The sequence below is a fragment of the Arvicanthis niloticus genome, chromosome 1 (assembly GCF_011762505.2).
Source record: "Arvicanthis niloticus isolate mArvNil1 chromosome 1, mArvNil1.pat.X, whole genome shotgun sequence".
NCBI lineage: Eukaryota > Metazoa > Chordata > Mammalia > Rodentia > Muridae > Arvicanthis > Arvicanthis niloticus.
Genome location: NC_047658.1, coordinates 55,875,375 through 55,894,443, shown reverse-complemented (window position 1 = coordinate 55,894,443; position 19,069 = coordinate 55,875,375). Strand labels below are relative to the sequence as shown.

Sequence of the window (19,069 nt, the reverse complement as noted above, 5' to 3'; positions counted from 1 at the left end):
CTAGCGGTCTTTCTGGAAATGACAGAAAGAACTGATCATAATTGCTCATGCTTGTGACCTTGTTAGATAGAATTAGATACCCAAGATGCCCTTCACAGACCAAACCATTCCCAAGCCCCTGTTCCCACCAATGCCTGCCCTGTGAAATCTCAATAACTGGCAGTTTGCAATCTGGGTCCCACAGTTGGCAGCCATCCACTCTGACCTACACCTATTCTAGGTCTGTGTACGCAGGTGGGAGGAGGGAGATAGGAACGAACATCTTGGTTAGAGGTCATCACAGATGAGTTAGCTCCTTTTACTCTTCCTTGAGCGTTTTGATCTCAGGCATCCTGGACAGAGGACTTGTCATCTTGTCAAGGTCCCTGTCTACACCTGCCTTGGCTGTTTCTCAACCTTCCTGGTGGTGTCCATACTGAAGCAGCTGCTTCTGCAGCACCTATTGCCTTCTTTAATTTGCCTCTCTTCTAATTGGCTGTTTCTGTCTTCCTGGTCACCATTTTGGTGCTGAGTGACTGCATCTTGAAAGTTCTTCAGGGATCCCCCCCATTTGGGGGTCTTCAGATGGAGTAGCATGTTGAAATGAAAAGATAAATATTCAGTGGTCACTGTCTCTGGCCTCTACTCCTTTGCCTCTGGGACAAAGCTAGATGTGGTATGCCAGGTTCTCTTCCCTCCTATAATGCCTGAAGGAACTGACCACTGTCCTAGAGAGGATTTCACTGCCTGGTGGGCTGTTGTTGCTCTTTCCTGAGATCTCAGCTTCCAAGGTCGGGGGGCTTTCCTCAATAGGTACAAATGTACCATCTGTTTCCCTATGGCTATCACTGATGGGTACGGACTTTGATGGGACGTGCAGACCTGCACAGTGCTCCACGTGGATCGGTATAAATGGGGAGGGCAATACCAAGAGCAGTGAATTACAGGTAGAAGGTTCCCTCTCCATAGCTGTACTTTTTTGGGTCTAGGCTTAGATTAGACGTTGGGGAATTATAGGCGTGGGCTACATCTGCACTGCTCCTGGCTGTTGATGTTGTTGTTGTCGTTGTTGTTTAATGTCCCATGTGCCAAGAAGCATATTTACATTTTCAAATGGATATAAAATGACACCAAAAATATTTCATGATATTCAAATTTTACATGAAATTCAAATCTCAGTGTTAGTAGGGCAGAACACATCCACACCCAGTTATTTATATATTATCCATGGCTACAGAAATGAGAGTTGCCCAAGGCCTGACAGCCTGCTGATTTCACAGAAACTGGTCATGAAGTGGTCCAGGCTGAAATGAATCTCATGTTTGAGTCAAGGCCTTGGTGGCATATACCAGCATTCCCAGAATAGATATCTCTTCATTCTGCATCCCCATCTGCAACTGCAAGGTGTTTCTCAGAAGCACCTGCCCCAGTGCCCTCTGCTCCCAGGCAGCCCACAATACTCTTCTCCCTGCAAGCCTTAGGTCCTGTGCTGGTCCCTCTCCTTGTTCCTGTAATAAAACATCAGACAGGAGTAACTGAAAGGAGGCAGGGTTTACTTTGCCTCAGTTTGGTGGGATATAGTTTATAATGGCGATAGAAGCCTAGTAGCAGGTGACTTCATGGTAATAGAAGAACACAGATGAAACTTCAAACCTCACATCTGGGTGGAAAAGGCTACAAATATTAGACAGGATCCTTAACCTGGGTTATGAAACTTTAAGTCTAATCACATCAGCCCACTTCTTCCACCTCCTAAAGTTCCACATCCTCCCAAAACAGTTCCACCAACTGGGGACCAAGTGTTCAAACACATGAGCCTCTGAGGAATACTTTACATCAAAGTACAGGTGCCAAGCAGAGATTGAGCCATGGGAGAAAGATCCCATTTGGTGTATAGTGCCGGAGTCTAACAGCAATACCTTACCCACTCTCACAAGAAACGCCATTCTAATGCTTTGCATGTAAACAGTTTTACTATTTTGCATATTTTATATTTGTAGAGTAATTCACTGTTTAAAATTTAACACAAAACGTTTTTGTTGAATGATGGATGAATATATTCATCAAGGAATATATTCAACAAGGAAACCACTTTACTTCATAAGACTTCCTGAAGAGAATTTTGTATTGTGGAAGGATATGTGATTTACTTAATCAATTGTTGTGTAAACAGGGGAAATGTTAATTTCCCTTTCCTTTTTAGAAAAGACATTTTCTGGGAAGAATTGTGCTTAGCTTATGGCATGATATGCTGTTTTTCTGGCTTTATAATATTTCTATATTGAAGCCTTTCTCTAGTTGAATAATGTCAGAACAACAAATTTGCTTTTCTTACTATTTTCCTGTGCAAATTTTTTTATTGACATTCATCTTTACATGGAGTTGAACAGCAGCACATGGCTGTGTGGCAAACTTGAAGCCAGAAGCAAAGCTCAGAGGGATGAAGGCTCAGGAAAGTGACCTGGAACAGAAAGACTGGGAAGGCCTGAGTGCGTGCTTCTTGATGCTTTTGTTGAAGGGAAGGAAGAAGTCAAGCATGAGAATCAGAGATCTCCAGAGGTCCAAAGATGGGAGAGCACGTAGTGAGGAGGCGTGGAGCGAAGGGCCAAGAGGAATGCAGGGGTGGTTAGGAGCAGAAGCAACAGCCAGCAAGAGAGAAGAAACGGGAGTGAAAAGTGGGGTGGGTGGGGCAGCGGAGGAGTGAGCAGGATGAGAGGAGCCAGGAGGGACTGGGTAGACTTAGGAAGTGAGCCCTCAGCTCCAGTGAGGACAGCTTAATGCTGATCTCTACGCTGTGACAAAATGCTTGACAGAAGCAACTTAGGGACAGAAGGGAGTGCTGGGGCTCAGGTCACTTCCTCCTGTTTTCTTTTTATTCAGGGTACACCAGCAGTCCATGAGGTCTCACATTTGGGGTCCTGTCTACCCTTCTTGTTAGGACCTTCACCTACACATCCAGACTGTGACTGTTAGGTGATGTAATCCTAGTCAAGTTGATAGTGGTGATTTACCATTACAATGGGTAAAAAAGATTGTTCCTTTGTGGAGATTTCTCTTGAACTTTCTGTAGTCCTGGTGGAAGGTGGGTGGGGGTAGGGCAGATGAACATGTCCAGAGCCATCTTCTCCTTTCTATTTTCTTAAAAAAAAATAACAAAATATTTATATATTTATTTTTGTAATCGCGTTGGTAGAGGTCAGAAGAGTCTGTCAAATCCCTCTGGAGCTGGAGTTAAAGGCAAATGTGAGACATCTGAGTTGTCATGGGAACCTAACTCAGGTCCTCTACAAAAGCAGTAAGCTCTGTTAACTACTGGGCTGTCTCACCAGACCCCAGCCTTTTTATTTCCCAAGTCCTATCCCTGAGGGCTGGCACCTGGATTTGTAAGTCCAGGTCAACCCCAGAGACTGGCAGGTCCTTGTCATCTCAAGCCTATGGTTGACATCGAAACCTCAGGTCTCAGGAGTCCACAATGCTTTGGTTTTCGCAGAGAGCCAATGACCTACCTGAGTGGCCATGCTATGTGAGCCGTGCAACTCTGGGTCTCCACACTCTTCATTCTTTGTTTCTCTGAATGTTGACCAAAGTCTCTCTATCACCTCCTCCCAAGGGCCCTTAACCCTGGCTTCTCATTCCCTTGTGGTTTGTGAAGGCCACTTGGATGGAACACCATTTCATTTTTCTGTTTGTTTGTTTGTTTGCTTGTTTGTTTTTGTTCTCGATGTTCAGAAACCTGAGGCTCCAGTGTTTAAGATACAGTGACTCCTGCTGAGAAGGGCCATTCATTGTCTGGCCAGTTGCTGCTCCCAGAGTGGCAGGTGTGGCTGAGGCTGCACAGAACTTTGGATAGGGGGGCTTCTTTTGTCCTGGAACCTCAGCTCTTGGTTATTTCCCAGTCATTCTCAACAGCTGCCACTCTCCCCTGTGCACTTTTGACCACGGAATCCCATAAAGGTGGACTAATAGTCACAGAGTCATTCCTAGAAGGTGTGTGACACACTTATCTGGGTACTCTCACTGTGGCCCTAACTTCTAATCTGGTAGCAGCATCTCCTTGACCTTGACCATGAATCCCCCAGCCTGTCTTTCCTGGAGCCTCAACTTCCTTGCCTCTCTTGACAGTCTTTTCTTCCCATCGCTTATGCTTCCTGGATATTTGGATTGTGGAATATTCAGACTGTTTGTCATGCATAGATAATTTACAGCAGTATATCCTAATCAGATTATACTAAGCACCATCTCCCTTTGAACACTGGAGTAACAATGTTGCTTACACAGCCCTGGTGCTAGGGCTCCTGAGCCTGCTCAGTCTGTCTTCCCAGAACCCCCCCCCCCCCCACACACACCCCATCTATGGAGAGCAAGTTACCTCAGTGGTGGGTTGCTATGAGGTGTCTTACCTGCTGGCTCCTGTGACACTACCTCTATGATTCACCATCCTACTCAGCCTGCCTCCAGCCAGATTCCAGTGTCCTGGTGCCTCACAGTTACTTTCAGTCCCACCGTTTGCCTTGTTTCCTAACTACAAGGATATTATAGTCTATGTGGTCAGAACTTGGAGATAATAGAGCATAAGTGCAACAAACAACCTCGTGATCTTGGCACTAACACATTAGCTTTGTTCCATTTCTAGTGTACTGCCTGAACACACACGGGGTCAGAGGACAGACAGACACGTGCGCGCGCGCGCGCGCACACACACACACACACAGAGGAAGAGGGAGAGGGACAGGGAGAGAACATAGTGAATGTTCATTGAATTAATTCATTTTGACTTAATGCTGGTTGTGGAGCTGCAAAGACAATGTGTGACTGTGATCCAGGCTGAAGCCAGATGCTACAGTTTTTGAATGACAATCTGACATTGTAAGGAGCATGAGTATTGCTACTGTTTTTATTGTCATTTATTAGTGGTATTCACATTGTAGACTTTCTATTTCTGTATAAGGAACAGTGGTATCTGGCCCTGCCCAGTTACATGTCTTTATATTTATTGTGATCCAAACTATGATGTTTACTGGATGTGTGTTTGCAGCCGAGTTTTATGAAGAAGCTGGGCATGCTGGGGCTACTTTATGGTTCCCTAGTATATTCCACTTCTCTTCCTGTTTGTGTCTTCTCAATTATCGCTGAGCTGACAATGATTTACTATAGGTGTAGCAGTGTGATGTTGGAGGTTTTACTCCTTGACAATCCTTTGCATAATGAAGTTGACAAATGATTGTTAGTTTATCCTGGAAAAGACATGAAAGAAAAAAAAAAAGACTTTCCTTGAAAGATGCACTCTCTAAACAAACAAATAAGGGAATGACATCCTAAAGATTGTTATTCTTAAGGTCATTTATAAAAATAATCCCAAACAGATATTGTAATAATGACATATTTCTTTTATTCTCCTTTACATTATTATCCCTGGTTCTATATGTGTCTTTGTTTAAAAAGAACTTAAGAATCTGTGATGGTAACAAGCTAATCTTTTCTCTCTTAATAGGTGTACTGTTTACTTGGTGTTTCTTTTTCTTGATTGTTTACTTGGGAATCTCATGTCATGCTCCTGTTTGTGCTCACCTCCCCCTTGACCTCTCCTCTCTACCCCCCTTTTTCCTGCCCCCGCCCCAGCTGATAAAAACAAACAAACAAAACAAGAAAAAAGGGAGGGAAAGTCCATGTGCTCACTGGAGCATGGTCAAATTCCTAGTGGCCCCCACAAGGGAGGATGAATTTTTCTCTTCTTACACCCCCTCTCCCACCAGAAGCCATCAACTGAGAGAGACCTTGTGGTAGCAGGAGAGAGACTGGCTGGCCTTCACTAGCACACAGATAGTACATGGCTTCAGGCAGCAGCCCAGGTCTAGGACATCAACACAGGTGTTGGCCATATCAGGGCCACTGACTCATTCATAGCTCTCAGCTTCATAGACCATAAGCCTCAATTTGGCCTCAGGCCACACATGCCACTCAAGGACATCAATAAGTCATCAGTTAGCAATACAGACTGCATAGGGCCACATTCATCTCAGGCTTCATTGTGTCCTGGGCCAGCAGCATGAACTGTAGACACAAACATGGCCTCCTCAGGTGGCATTGGAAACCATAGTGGTCTTTTGAGGAGGCCCAAGGCAAAAAGTGAAACTTTCTTTGTCTCCGTTGTTTCCTGGAGCCAGGGGCATCCTGCTGCGGCTGCAGGTTGCAGGGCCGAGTCTCTGATAAGCTTCAGGCCGTTGTATACTATCTTACTGATCCACTGTGTCTTTTCTATTTTTTTCCATCTTTCCATGTGTATTCGTTCATGGTAGTGGCACCCACACCTTGAGGCAGGGGTGGTGCTGGTTGTCTTTGTTTGCAGCCCTGAGCTACCTGACGATTTGTTTATTTGGTTGGTTGGTTGGTTTGGTGTTTTGGGTTTGTTTGTTTTTAAGTTTGTTAGTTGCCTGTGTGTCTACATGCACATATGCACATCAGTGCCCTTGAAGGCCACAAAAGATACCAGATGACCTGTAGCTGGAGTTAAATGGTTGTGAGCTACCTGATGTGGGTACTGGAATCTGAGCTCCTACTCTCTGCAGAAGCAACAAGTGCTCTTACCTACCCAGCCATCTCTCCTGCCCCATAAGCATGAATACATAATGGAAGCCTGTTTGTGCCACGTTGTGCAAGCAGAGGCATTTTCTCAATTCAGGTTCCTTCCAGGCAACTCCAGCTTATGTCCAATTGACAAAAATTTTGCACAATGCAGGCCTTAATATTCCCCTCAAGGGCACACCTCACCAATGATGTCATTTCTCTCCACTAGTCCCAACCTCTTAAAGGCTCCACCACCTCTCACACCACAGACTTTAGATCAGCTCACAGCAGGTGACATGATGTCCTCAGAGGGCCAGGCCAGAGAGGAAGGGTCCTAGTGAGCTAGTGGAAAGATTTGATAGCAACCAGAGATGTCCCAATCTCAATGAAGATAAAGGACAGGAAGAAGGAGGTGTGTTCTTCCCCCCCCCCTTTTTTTTTTTTAACAAAAGAAAGTAAAATCTAGAATCACACATAGGCCCTTCGGGCACATTCAACATTCAAACCAAGACTTAGAAGCTAAAGCTGCCAAGTGGGTTTGAGGCAGGCAGAATGGTTGAAGCTGGACTTAAGGGATCCCTGAAAAATACTCTGACGTAAGATTATGCATCCTGCTCTAACTTCTTACCCTAGCACTTTCCTGTAAGATTATTCTTTGAAGCATGATATTTAATGGCTGAGTGACTTTCATCTGTCTGGCTGTTCCATAATTTATTAGCTTTTCTCTTTAAGTCAGGCATGTTCACTTGTTTGGTTTCTGGTCAGCCTTAGACTGTCTCTGGACAGGCTGTGTGTCTCCAGTAATTGCTTCTGTCCCCTACCCTTCATGTTTGTCATCATCACGAGGAAACCTCCACAGTAGAGAACTGGTGTTTTGTGGTTCCTTCAAGGAGGCCCCCTTAGGTGTTTGAGGATGTCTTCATTTCTTCTTCCTCAGAGACTATACTCCAGGCTGACAGACTTTGCCTCTCATGGGCTCTTTCCTCATAGCTTCTGAACTTTGCCTCACATGACGTCCTTAAATTTCTGAGTGTGCAGAAGCAGAGCTTTGAGACTGTGGCAAAGCCTTCCACCAGCTACCCCGACCCCGTGCTTTCTCCTCCTCCTAGGCTCAGGCCTTGGTAAACCTCAGCCTGGGTTTTAGTCCAACCTCCCTTGGAGCCCGACTTGGTGACCATCTGTCCTATGGACTTTAAGACTTCACCACCAGCTGTCCTAGTCCATCTTCTACATGGCCAGTAACCCCAGCCTTCCCTGAAGGTCGCTGGCTCTCAGGAGGTCTCTGGTACCTTGGTAGTAAGACCATTTGTCTTCCTCCAGACATAACAGGACCGATGAGACACATAGAAATGCACAAGGTCTGTGACAACACACACAAATCCTACACAGGTTCAAAACAGTGTCCCACATTGAGAAGGAGAAATGAACGTGAACTCCCACCCCTAACCTACAAGCTAATTGCTGCTGGGAAAGAGAAAATTTGTTTTCTCTAGTGGAGGGTTACTAGATATATCAACCACAATCTATGGAAGGCCCATTGCTCAAGAGTAGCTGACTAATACATAATGGACTCCGTGTTTGTTTGTGTGTGTGTGTGTGTGTGTGTGTGTGTGTGTGTGTGTGTGTGTGTACATACTTTGTTCCATTTGGTACTTTTTGCCTTATTGTTTGTTTTGATATTCATTTTTTGTTCTGTTTTTTGGAGAGAAAGAATGATCATTAATTTGGGTGGATAGGAAGGTGGGTAGGGTCTGAGGAGTTGGGAGAGGGAAAAACATGATCAGAATATAGTGTATGAAACAAATTTTTTAAGTAAAAAAAAATTAAAATTTAGCACAGAGACCCTGGGCCTTCAGCCAGAGGGGAGGTAAAGGAAAGTAGAGTTTCTGGGCATGAACACTGATGGTAACCTATATCCTGACACCAGTGTTCCAGTGCAAAGTGGGGTCTGGGGAGACAGGATGGACCAGTGATGCCATTGCTAGTAGAAGCGGGAGGTCTCCCCAGTCTGCACGGGGTCTGTTTCTTATCCCCAAAGATAAGGCCTACCTGCCAGGAGGGGCTCAGTGTCCAGTCTGGTATGACAGATGTCAGAGATATCAGGGCTTGGCCCCACCCTCATTTCCTGACCCCAATCATAAATTCCTCCTGTTTCTGCCCCTCCTGCCCTATAGCAGAGCCTGGCTTACCCTGCCTGCAGAGTGGGTATGTCTTACAGAGGGTCACATAGCTGGTTAAAGCCTCACAAAAAAAAAACATGTGGATGCAGAGTCCTATTCTCCCTGTTACATTGTATTCTGTGCATTGTGCTACAAACATCCCACCCTGAGGAAGGCCTGTAGGAATCCTGACCTCTGCCTTCTATCCGGAAGAGGAAAGGACCCTCCCTTGCCCACACTTCAAGAAAAATCCTTTATAGTCTCTCACAGAAATGTTTTGGTAACAAGCTTAGATCTTTCCTTCGTTTGTCGCAGCTGCACAAGAAATCCAAGCATCCAGTTTTTCAGAACCTAAGCAGTTAACGCTGGAAATTTTGCTGCAAATAAATTGATCAGTATGCAAGACAGTTGTCACGGCTGAATCATGGTCCACAGTTAAGGTAAACAGATCTGGGATGACATTTTCTGAGCAGAATACAAATGCAGTGCGTTTGCTCCCAGAGGTTTCTGACATTTTTTTCTACTCGAGCAGCATATCTCCTAAGAAGGTGTTGTTCACAAGGAAGAAAGGTCTTTGTTCAACCCTCTGAGAAGGTAGGGCTGGAGTATTTGATGTGCTATCTGTGACGAGCGTCGCTGTGGGATAGATGGGTGTGGAGGGAACATTTCCTTTTCTTAGCTGCCTCCTTCCTCTTCTCCCATCCGTGGAGAGAGCCTTTTGGCTTTTTATTTATTTGAATGATCGTGAAAATATTCCATGTGTTTGTACTGTGAAAGTTTGCATGTGATTAGTTTTCTCCATGTGAAGATAAAGGGTTGTTTTCTCCTAGGTGGATTTCCATGAAATCAGTGAGGAGGAAAAACAGAATGTCTATTTTTTTATTTCCTCCTCTTGCTTTCATCTTAATATTCTCAAGTTTCGAATTTTCCCAGGCTATTCCTGCCTGCTCTGCTTTATAGGACTCCAACACAGCATGGCTGGGTCTGAGATGAAGAATAGTCTGAGGCTGGATGCTGCGCCAAGGACCAGATACCTGTGTGTGTTGGGAAGCCTGAGTCACTCTTAGTCTGGGCTGATGTTCTGGTGTGTGCACAGTCGCAACACTGTCTAGGAGCTGGCCAGCAGGTGTTTCCTGGGGGATCTTTGCAGGTTGGGGATGAGCTTGCGGGGGGTGCTCATATTTGTTTCTGTCTTGGTCGTCAGTTATGATGAGTAACCTTGAGCACAGGCCATTACAAAAGATTCACGTTGAACATGGGGGATAACTGAATCAGTTGACACTAACACTTGGGCTCAGGGGTTTCCAAAAAGTTTCAGTGATAGTGAAGATGGTGTACCCTGAAAAGGTGGCTGAAATGGGGTGTGCTTGGACATTGTGAAGCCTTCAAAAGACTGAATTCAGGTGAGAAGTTCTCCTGCTGTGCTTCTGTGGTCAATAAACAGGTTATCCCGGGGTAGCCTCCTTCAGGAAGTCTTCTAGAACCTTCCCTGGCATCACCAGAGCGCAGGGCTACCTCTCTCACTGCCAGCAGCATTCACTGTGAAATGCCCAGCCAGCTTCGTGCTCAGTCGTGATTGGGTCTTTAAAAATCTCTAACTGCCATTTGGCTTGTAGCACAGTCTGTGGCTCAAAATAGGTTTTGCAAATGGTGCTTATGTTCCAAACAGACAGCAACCTGAGCAAAGGAAGGATATCTGGTTAATCTGGTTCCTGATAGTGTGGATGGAGAAGGTGAGGGCAGTGGCAGGACCTGTGCTCCTCTGAATCGACAGGTACAAGAAGCTATGGATGTACTTATTCTTTGCAACAGGTCCTAGCACAAGCTCCTGTGACATACATAGTACATGTAAACTTGCAACCAGCCCAGCCGTGATTTTCTTCCTCCTTTAGAATTCTCTGCCCATTCAGTGTAGGAGGATCAGGTGACCAAGGTTTTTTTGGGTTTTCCCATTTTGAGCCTTGAGGCTGACACACCATTATTTTGAGATAGTGACATCATCCTTCCTCTTTGAGGCTCTGTCATCCCAGTACTGGACTCTCACCTGCACTGTTGTGACCTTCATTCTCTTTCAGGAGGATTACAGGTAGAATGGGACACTGAGGAGGGAGGATGGAAGCTGCTTGGAAGCAGGCCTCCTTGAGACTTGGTACTGAAGCTCAATCTAAATGATCAGGGGGTTAACCGGGTGAAGAGAAGGGTGGGAGTTATTCTCATCCAAGAACATGGTGTGTGCAATGGTCCTGGGGTGGAAAGGAACAGAGTTTGGTACAAGAATGAACAGGGAAATGTGGCTGGAACCAGAATGATGGGCAGAAGAGGGGACAGCAGTCTGACCATGCAGGAACAAGTGGGTGAGAGCAGGGACCCCACACCGTGGTAAGAACAAAGAGAAGTTGGGAATGAGGGTGGAGTGACAGGCCTTATCTGACCTGGCTGAGTGGGTACGAGTAGGAGGGCCAGGGCAGAGCAGAGTCTGAGGTATTACCAGCCAGGTAAGCAACAGAAGTAGAGATTCGTCGCAGGCTTGCTGGCAGGGTTTGGGGATAGCAGAGGTGATGTTGGTGTAGCACACTGGCAAAAGGAGGTCAGTGAGGGGGGAAATGCATAAAAGAAGTGCCTGGGATGCCCTGGGTCCTAGTGAGGAGCAGCAGCTGATGCAGGGAAGTCATAAAGTGGGCAGCTAGGGATATGGCTCCTAAGAAGCAGGATGAATCCCTGAGTAAGGCAGGGAGCCTGTGCCACAGAGAAGGGAGGAACAGAAGAGTCACTGTTGGCCATAGCCAGCTGTGGCCACTGTATGACCCCAGGTCTCTGGTGGGAGAGGCCAAATCTGAGTAGAGAAGAAGCTCAAGTGAGTGGGAAGAGCAGAGAGGCAGCCACATGTAGGAGCTTTGCCCCTGCTTTAAACTTTTACATGCACAATGGAAAATACAATGTGTATTTTAAGGTGGTTTGCATTTAACCTGTGGAGTTGTTATCAGGGAATGCATTTGAGTTTCTGTGCCACAGACTCCGTCCTTGCTGAGTGTGGCAAACCCTCATCTGTATGTGTGAGGCTCACTCATCCCTGGCTTCTTGCTGAAGCTTGACCAGCCTCTGCTTCACATGCCTTTAGCGAATGGGAGTTGAGAGCAGAGTGGAGGATGAGCTCAGAATTTCTGGTTTCCTCACCAGCATGCATCAGCCCTCTGAAGGAAGTATGGGACTGTGGGAACCTAGTCAAAGCCTGGGGCCATGTTTCTGACCTGTGCAAAAATGAGAGCAGGTACCATGTTAGTGAGGGAGAAACTGTGAGTATGCCAGGTCCAAGGCAAGGCACATGGTATCATGAGCATTATGGTGTGGTGTGTGTGTGTGTGTGTGTGTGTGTGTGTGTGTGTGTGTGTGTGTGTGTTTGCACACATACATGTCTCCCATTAGCATCCTTCTTGATCCTGAAACTAGTTGTTTGCGTGCACATTGCATCTGTGTGGTGTATAGGGCGTATGTAAGTGTGGTATGAATATGTGCTTAAATGTGTCTGAAGCCGTGAGGAGAGGTGAGGAGAAATGAGGAGAGTGGTGTTGACACATGAAGTAGAGATTCACCACTTTACACAACTGTACTGGAGAGATAGAGTTCCTGGTCTGCTTACTCTCCCCAAGTAGCGCCAGCTCACACAAGAGCAGTGCCATAAATGGAACACATCAGCTCAGCTCAGGAAGAAGCCTATCTCAGATCAGACAGCCTTCATGCTTTGGTGACATCAGTTCCACATGGGCACTTTGGAAAGAACAAGGGTCCTGGAATGTAATCCTCCTGTACACCTGTGAGAAAGGGCCAGAAAGACAAAAATCATAGAAGTGCAGGGACGAATCTCCTGGTAAGATGATTATGTCTGTTAACACCTATGTGCGTGTTGAGCTGAATAAATGTACTTACTCTGTGCCAGCTGCCATCTGAGTGCCGTGCACACACATCTGATCCACGTCACTTCAGGACACGTGCACTATTATTCTTGCTTTACAGATAGGAAGCCAAGGCACAGAGAAGTAATTTGCTCAAAAGTTATGAAACACCTCCCTCCATGTGTGCATATGTGTCTGTATTGCACACACAGACACACACACACAGAGACACACAGACAGACAGACAGACAGACAGACACACACACACACACACACACACACACACACACACACACACACAGAGCTATGTTGAAAGATATTCTTTTTCCTGGGGAAAAACTAATAAGAATAATAAGAGAAATGGAGACTTTCTTCTGCTAGACATCATACATGACTTTCTGTCCTCACAACGACTCCGTGATGTAGGTATTTGTCTGACTGTATAGATGAATCTTGGAGAGTTATAACTTCCCATGACTCCTTAGCTCAATTGAGTGACCCCAAACATTGTCTGTGTGCCACACAACTTCCACTGTGGCCATGGCTTAGAAGCTCAGTGTCAGTTCATCTTTTGGAGTAGCAAGGGTGGTGCTGTCACAGCAACCCACTTCTGCCAGGGCACCCTGAGGACAACAGCCCTATACTGAATGGCTAAACCTAAGCAGGCTCTGCCATTCACTAGCTTTGTGGCCCGGCACCCACTTCTCCCTGCTGAGTTCTCCCATCTGCAACAAGGGATGCCTTTGTTGCTACTTCATGGGTGGATGGAAGTCAAGTTCACGACAGGAAGGTGGCAGGAGTCCAGGAAGACAATATCCAATGTAAACCTTGAGCAAGAGTCTGTCATTGTTCATCACTGGGCATGCCTGTTGGGAAAAGCCGCCTTCCTCTGCCCCTGTCTCATGCACACATTGTTCAAGCTCATTGACTATATACAGTCTTTGTCGTGTGTTCCTCGTGAAACAGTTTTAAAATATGCTATTGTTTGTGACATTCAATTAACACACCTTTAAACTAGTATTAAAATAGCACATGGTGAGGTTGGGGGAATGGCTCAGTTGGTAAAGTACTTACTATACAAGCATGAGAGCCTGAGTTCAGATCCCCAGAACTACCCATGTAAAAAGCCAGGCACAGTGATAGGAAGCACTAGGAAGACAGAGACTGGAGGATCACTGGGTCTCACCACCGGTGGCCTGCCTGAATCAGTGACCTCCATGTGCAGTGAGAAATTATTTCCAAAATTAAGGTTGCAAACAATTGAAGAAGACTCCCAACCATGTCAAACTCTGGCTTCTACACACATATGCATACATGTACAAACACATTTACACACCACACATACATACATACCACACACACATACATATACCTACCACCATTATGGTAAACTAGGGTGTTTGTAAACAATGAATAAAAACTTTATGAAGATATTAAAACCCACCTGTACCACAGGTATAACCACAGAAGTAGCCAGATCAACATTAATGTGTACCTCTGCTTGACTGTCTTCATTCTGTAACACACATACATACACACATTACCACCGCCACCTACACACCTTCTCAGTCCTAAAACTTTTGTATGGGTCACCATTACTTTAGTATCTCCATTTATGCTGCTGCAATGTCGTCCAGAAAGGCAGTCGTCATGAACCCCAGATGCAGAGTGCAGCAGTGGCTGCACTGTCTTACTGGCTCTGAGGGGTGATTTCTTCCCAAACAGTGTGATCACCAATGCTCCTTTTCCCTTATTTTAGAATGAACTTCAGATTGTTCCATAGGGTGACTCTTGATGTTTGGATATCTTAGCTGTATTTGGTAACAGGCTATGGCTCAGACCATCCTCCAGAAGAATCCTGGCATCTTTGCCTGCTCATACATCAATTAAAGGAAAAAACTGGCAGTTTGAGAGGCAGGCAGTTACCTTTCTGGTGGAGGTACCAGCAGGACACATGAATGTGCAAAGCAGAAGAGAGAGACTTGCCTTCCATTTTGTTAGACTCCATTAAGATGCCTCCTAAAAGTCAACATTGAAAACCTTTAACCTTTAACACAAATGCTAGCCTCAGGATTATATCTTCCACTGGTTTATTTAATATCTAGTACTGTGTTTTGGTGACTACCATGGGATGACACTGGATAAAACAGAATTTCTATTCCTTAACTGAATTGTGAAAAGTAGACACAGGTAAGGTTTCCTCTGATGTCACAAAGAATGCCTGTCTTAAGGCAGCACGTCATCCTGATTAAATCCAGGCACGAAGCTAAGCTGTTTACCATCGCAGAGTCCACGACTTTAGTTGTTTTCATGTTTATTTTCCCAGACATTGTGTTAAGCTCTTTACATACATAATCTTAATTTTTAGAAGTGACTTGACAAGGTAGGTATTTTGAGTATTTCATCTGTGGTACCAAGACCAATAGTACCACAGCCATTCTGGTAGTTCGCACTTATTTGAGCAGCTATTTGGAACAGTTTGACTGCAAAAACAATCTGGACTTCCTCTTAGCCCCTTGTAGGCCATTGTTACTACACTGTGCTCATAGGGAGGAGCTAGAGAGCAGAACAGAGCAGGGGGACAGACGGAGAGGGAAGGAGGGATCGATCAATCCTGGGGTGATTGCTGGATAGGATGGACATGCAACTGGCCAACACAACATTTGTGTAAAACCGTCTCATTGTCGTTGTCTTGTGCCCCTTATCTGTCTGAAGACAGGAATGGAACTTCAAAATTATCCCCCTCACTGTCTTGTCCCCTTGAGGCAACTTCTACTTTCTGCAAAGTAATTGAGTCACAATTGGCAATTTTGTTTTCCTAAAATAAACTCCAGTGCTTATCATTTTGCTATACCAGGTATTGCCCTTCAGCTGCCACATACCTCCTGCTCTGAGCTGGAAGTGACTGGCCCCAAGAAGTAGAGGACCTTTCGAGGTTTCCAAGTGATGGTCAAGATCAATTTTACTCTGATGTTTCCTTTACTCACAGGCATTGAGGTTGTTGGCTTTAAAGTGCTGAAACTAATGTTGCATGAAACACTAGCAGAGGAGGCAATAAATGTTAAGTCTCCAGAATCCTAGACATTTATTATCTACTGGGTTAATCAAAGTGAAAGGAACTTCTTCACATAGAGTTTCTCAGTGTGTGTGTAATGGGCATTGGCAGTTTTAATACAGGAGATCGATGCTCAGCTTTCCCTAACATGTTTCCCCTGGAGGCCTTTATCCTGGGAACTTGTAAGGGATGATGACTCTGGAGAACTTGCTTTAGAATGTTGTGACCCGCCTGTTCACTTTGTCTACTATAGATAGCTCTGACCTCCAGCTTTGGAACTCAATAGAAACTGCACGTTTCAGCCAGTATTTCAGAAACACGTGTATCTTATCTGAGGCAGGTTGTAAGGAGCTTGTCAGGGAGTCGCTATCAATGCTACATCAGAGTCACAAACCCAGTAACCGCCCAAGTGAACGACGTTCCCATATACGTCCCAATGTGTGCTCTCAAGACCATGACAGTCCTCAAAGCCTTGTGAACATAATGGAGGGGCTGATTTTAAATTTTTGCAGTATTATCAGATTTCAAGAGTTTTTTGTGGAATGGCTCAAATGTGTTGTTTAGCCTATGGGATAACTATCACATAACTTCTCAGTTTCTATAGGGAAAAAAAAAAAAAAACAGTGACAACCCTCAGAAAAGGTGCAGTGCTGGCCTCAGTGGCCATTCCTTCTGTCCTCACAGGAGCTCAATGCACAGTTTATCCCAGTTGTCCCACTGAAGCATATCTTTATTAAGCTACTGTGTCCCATAAGCCCCAGAAAGGACTGAGCAGTGAAGAATGAACCCAGTAGAAGGCATTCTGAAGGACTGAGCAGTGTTTGGGAACCTGCACCAAGGGTTATCTTTTCTTTTTATTTCCTTTCTTTCTTTCTTTCTTTCTTTCTTTCTTTCTTTCTTTCTTCTTTCCACTTCTTTTTGCTTCTTTTTTCTCTTCTTCCCCTCCACCTCCACCTTCTCCTCCTCTACTTCCTCCTCCTCTTCCTTCTCCTTATTCTTTCTCCTCCTCCTCTTCTTCCTCTTCTTTGTAATGCAAACACCAAAGCCCTCTTCCTTTGGATGCAGCAGAGAAGCTCAAAGGAAAGAAGAACTGAACATGAAGCATTCGTTAGAGACAGTCCTGTGTGGAGCACTATGTATGTAAACGTTGTTCACACTCCAAGTAACTCCTTAGTTAAGCTGTGCTCACAGGGAGAAAGGACATTATAAACATAAAGAATCCTTACAAACCAGACAGGCTCTCTTTTCCTGTGGAGGAGCAAATGCTAAATCATGCTTGAAAATCTGAGTCATTTTAAAAACTGCAGCAACAGCTATTGAGCTTCAGGGTGTAGCAGAAACAGCCTCTTCTCTAGTCCAGGTCGGTGAAATGCTTTGTATGTGAGGTAAAAAGAGAGGAGCTGTGCTCTGGGGAGAGTGCTGAATAGTGTACTATGCACAAAGGCTAAGAACCAGGTCCATAAAGGCTGAGACAGAGAGGCAAGGGCCAGGCACAGATCAGAAAAGGCTTCTGGTCTGACTGGCAAGGGCAGAATCTGTTGCCTTTGCACAGTTAGGGTGAGAGCAGGTGGATAACATCGACCCATTTTTCCCACTGAGGGGGCAGACAGGGCAGTGGGCTCAAGCCCTCAATCCTCACAAAGGTAAGCCTCTTCCTGGTCATCTTCCCAGTCACCAGCTTCCTATGTTTTCTGGTGCAACTCTTATATCTGTGCTTCTCTCAGTTTGGTCTCTGATTTCTGGGATTGCTGGTGTACCTCGTGCACATCCAGCTTCACCAACTGGGTTCATCTTGATAGGGAATGGATCAGTATAGGGCGCGCTGACAGCCCAGAAATGGCAAAGAAGAAACTTTTTGACAGGGTGATTGATTTGAAATCAAGGATGTTAAAAGAGATTCCAGAAATGTCTGGCTTATTAGAAACAATGTAGAAGAGAAAAAAATTATTTCCATCTGTTGCCCAACGTTTTCTTTCTTTAAATTAGTATTTGTTCCTGGAAAACCTTGTCTAGGGATATCCGGGTGCTTCAGCCTAAGGCAACCTTATAAAGCCTAATGGGGGACTCAATGCCCCAGAATTCACAGGGTCTTGCAGTGACAGCTTCTGAGGCTCTACTGAGGCTGGGGGACTAGGCTATGTACGGGAGCAGAGGGGAAGGTCAGTGGGTACTGCTATAGACCAATTACTTTTGAGACTTAGCTTCATCCCAGATACTATGGTTGGTGCCAGTTGTACCTGTCTCTCAGGCTGTCCCTTCTACCTAGATAGCCCACCTGCCACCAGATGACAAGGAGACCTGAGTCCCTTAACTGCTGCAAAGCTGAGCTCAGGCTTCTAACCACTGCCCAGAAGTGGAAGACTGTAAAGTCCAAACAACCCAGGGCTGGCCCAGTTAAATGACTGTCAGTAAGCAAAGTGTCCACAAGTCCAGGTTCTTGGGCTGCCTCCCAGGTGGGCTTTCTCAGGGTAGTGAGATAATTTTCTCACTCATTACTGGGTTTATTTTTTTTTTCTGTAATTAACAAAATTTCTTGTCTGTGTTGACTTTCAGAAATGGCTTCAGACATACCTGGATCTGTGACCTTGCCTGTTGCCCCCATGGCGGCCACTGGACAGGTGAGAATGGCAGGGGCCATGCCTGCCCGAGGAGGAAAGCGGCGATCCGGGTAAGCAGACTCAGCGTTTCCAGGAACTGGACTTAGTAAAAGTTGAGCAATGCTCTTGACCTGTTAGAAAAGTATTGTTTTTTCCCCCTCCAGGAGAGTAAAAGCTCAGCAGTTTGCATCCTGTTTAGATTTTGCAAGATTCCTAAATATGCACATGATTTGCTTCTAAGTGCTCTGGGTCCTGGCACCCAGCTGGGGATTTCTGTTTGCTTGCCCTTGTAGTTACTATGCCTGCCATGGGATCCTGCTGGGCCTTGCTTGTGCTAGCTCTCTGAAGGGAGGAGTCCACTCAACTGCCTGAACATTCCAGCCTCATTTGGTAGATCCAGCCCCAGGGACTGTAAATGATCTAACTGCAGCCCTCCAACCTTTCCTCCAATGCTCATCTTTCTTAGGAATATACAGGAATTCTTTTTAACAGGACTCAGCACCTGAAGGCCAGCCAGATGTGTTCAGTGTTGTTCAGACAATAAAGTGAATAAGTATTGTTGACTATACTGGATCTGATAGGTCACAGATCAGTTTTTAGCAGATGAAACCCAAACTGGCACCTTCCTGTGCTGAATGATAGCATCCATACTCAGAACCCCACATCAAACCAACCAAAGTCCTTCAGGAAAACATAACTGGTATTTTCCAGCTCAGTATATTACTCAACCCTGTTTCCCATTGATCCTTTTTTCATTTTCAGTGAAGTAGCTGATAAGCAAGCTATCTCACAAGGTTGCTCAGTTTCTGACCACACACTCTGCCC

At 45.4% G+C, this 19,069-nt stretch overlaps 1 protein-coding gene across 10 annotated transcripts in view; it reads left to right on the top strand.

Annotated features, from left to right (window-relative positions):
- Positions 1–19,069, top strand: part of Arnt2 (aryl hydrocarbon receptor nuclear translocator 2) — a 169,922-nt gene that overhangs the window by 40,252 nt on the left and 110,601 nt on the right. For 7 of the 10 annotated variants that reach the window (XM_076937188.1, XM_034510402.2, XM_076937176.1 and 4 more), the window contains exon 2: positions 18,201–18,315. In XM_076937188.1, coding sequence (XP_076793303.1) covers positions 18,203–18,315 — 113 coding nt within the window. In that variant the 5' untranslated portion in view covers positions 18,201–18,202. The other 3 variants (XM_076937194.1, XM_076937180.1, XM_076937181.1) reach the window with 3 other exon arrangements.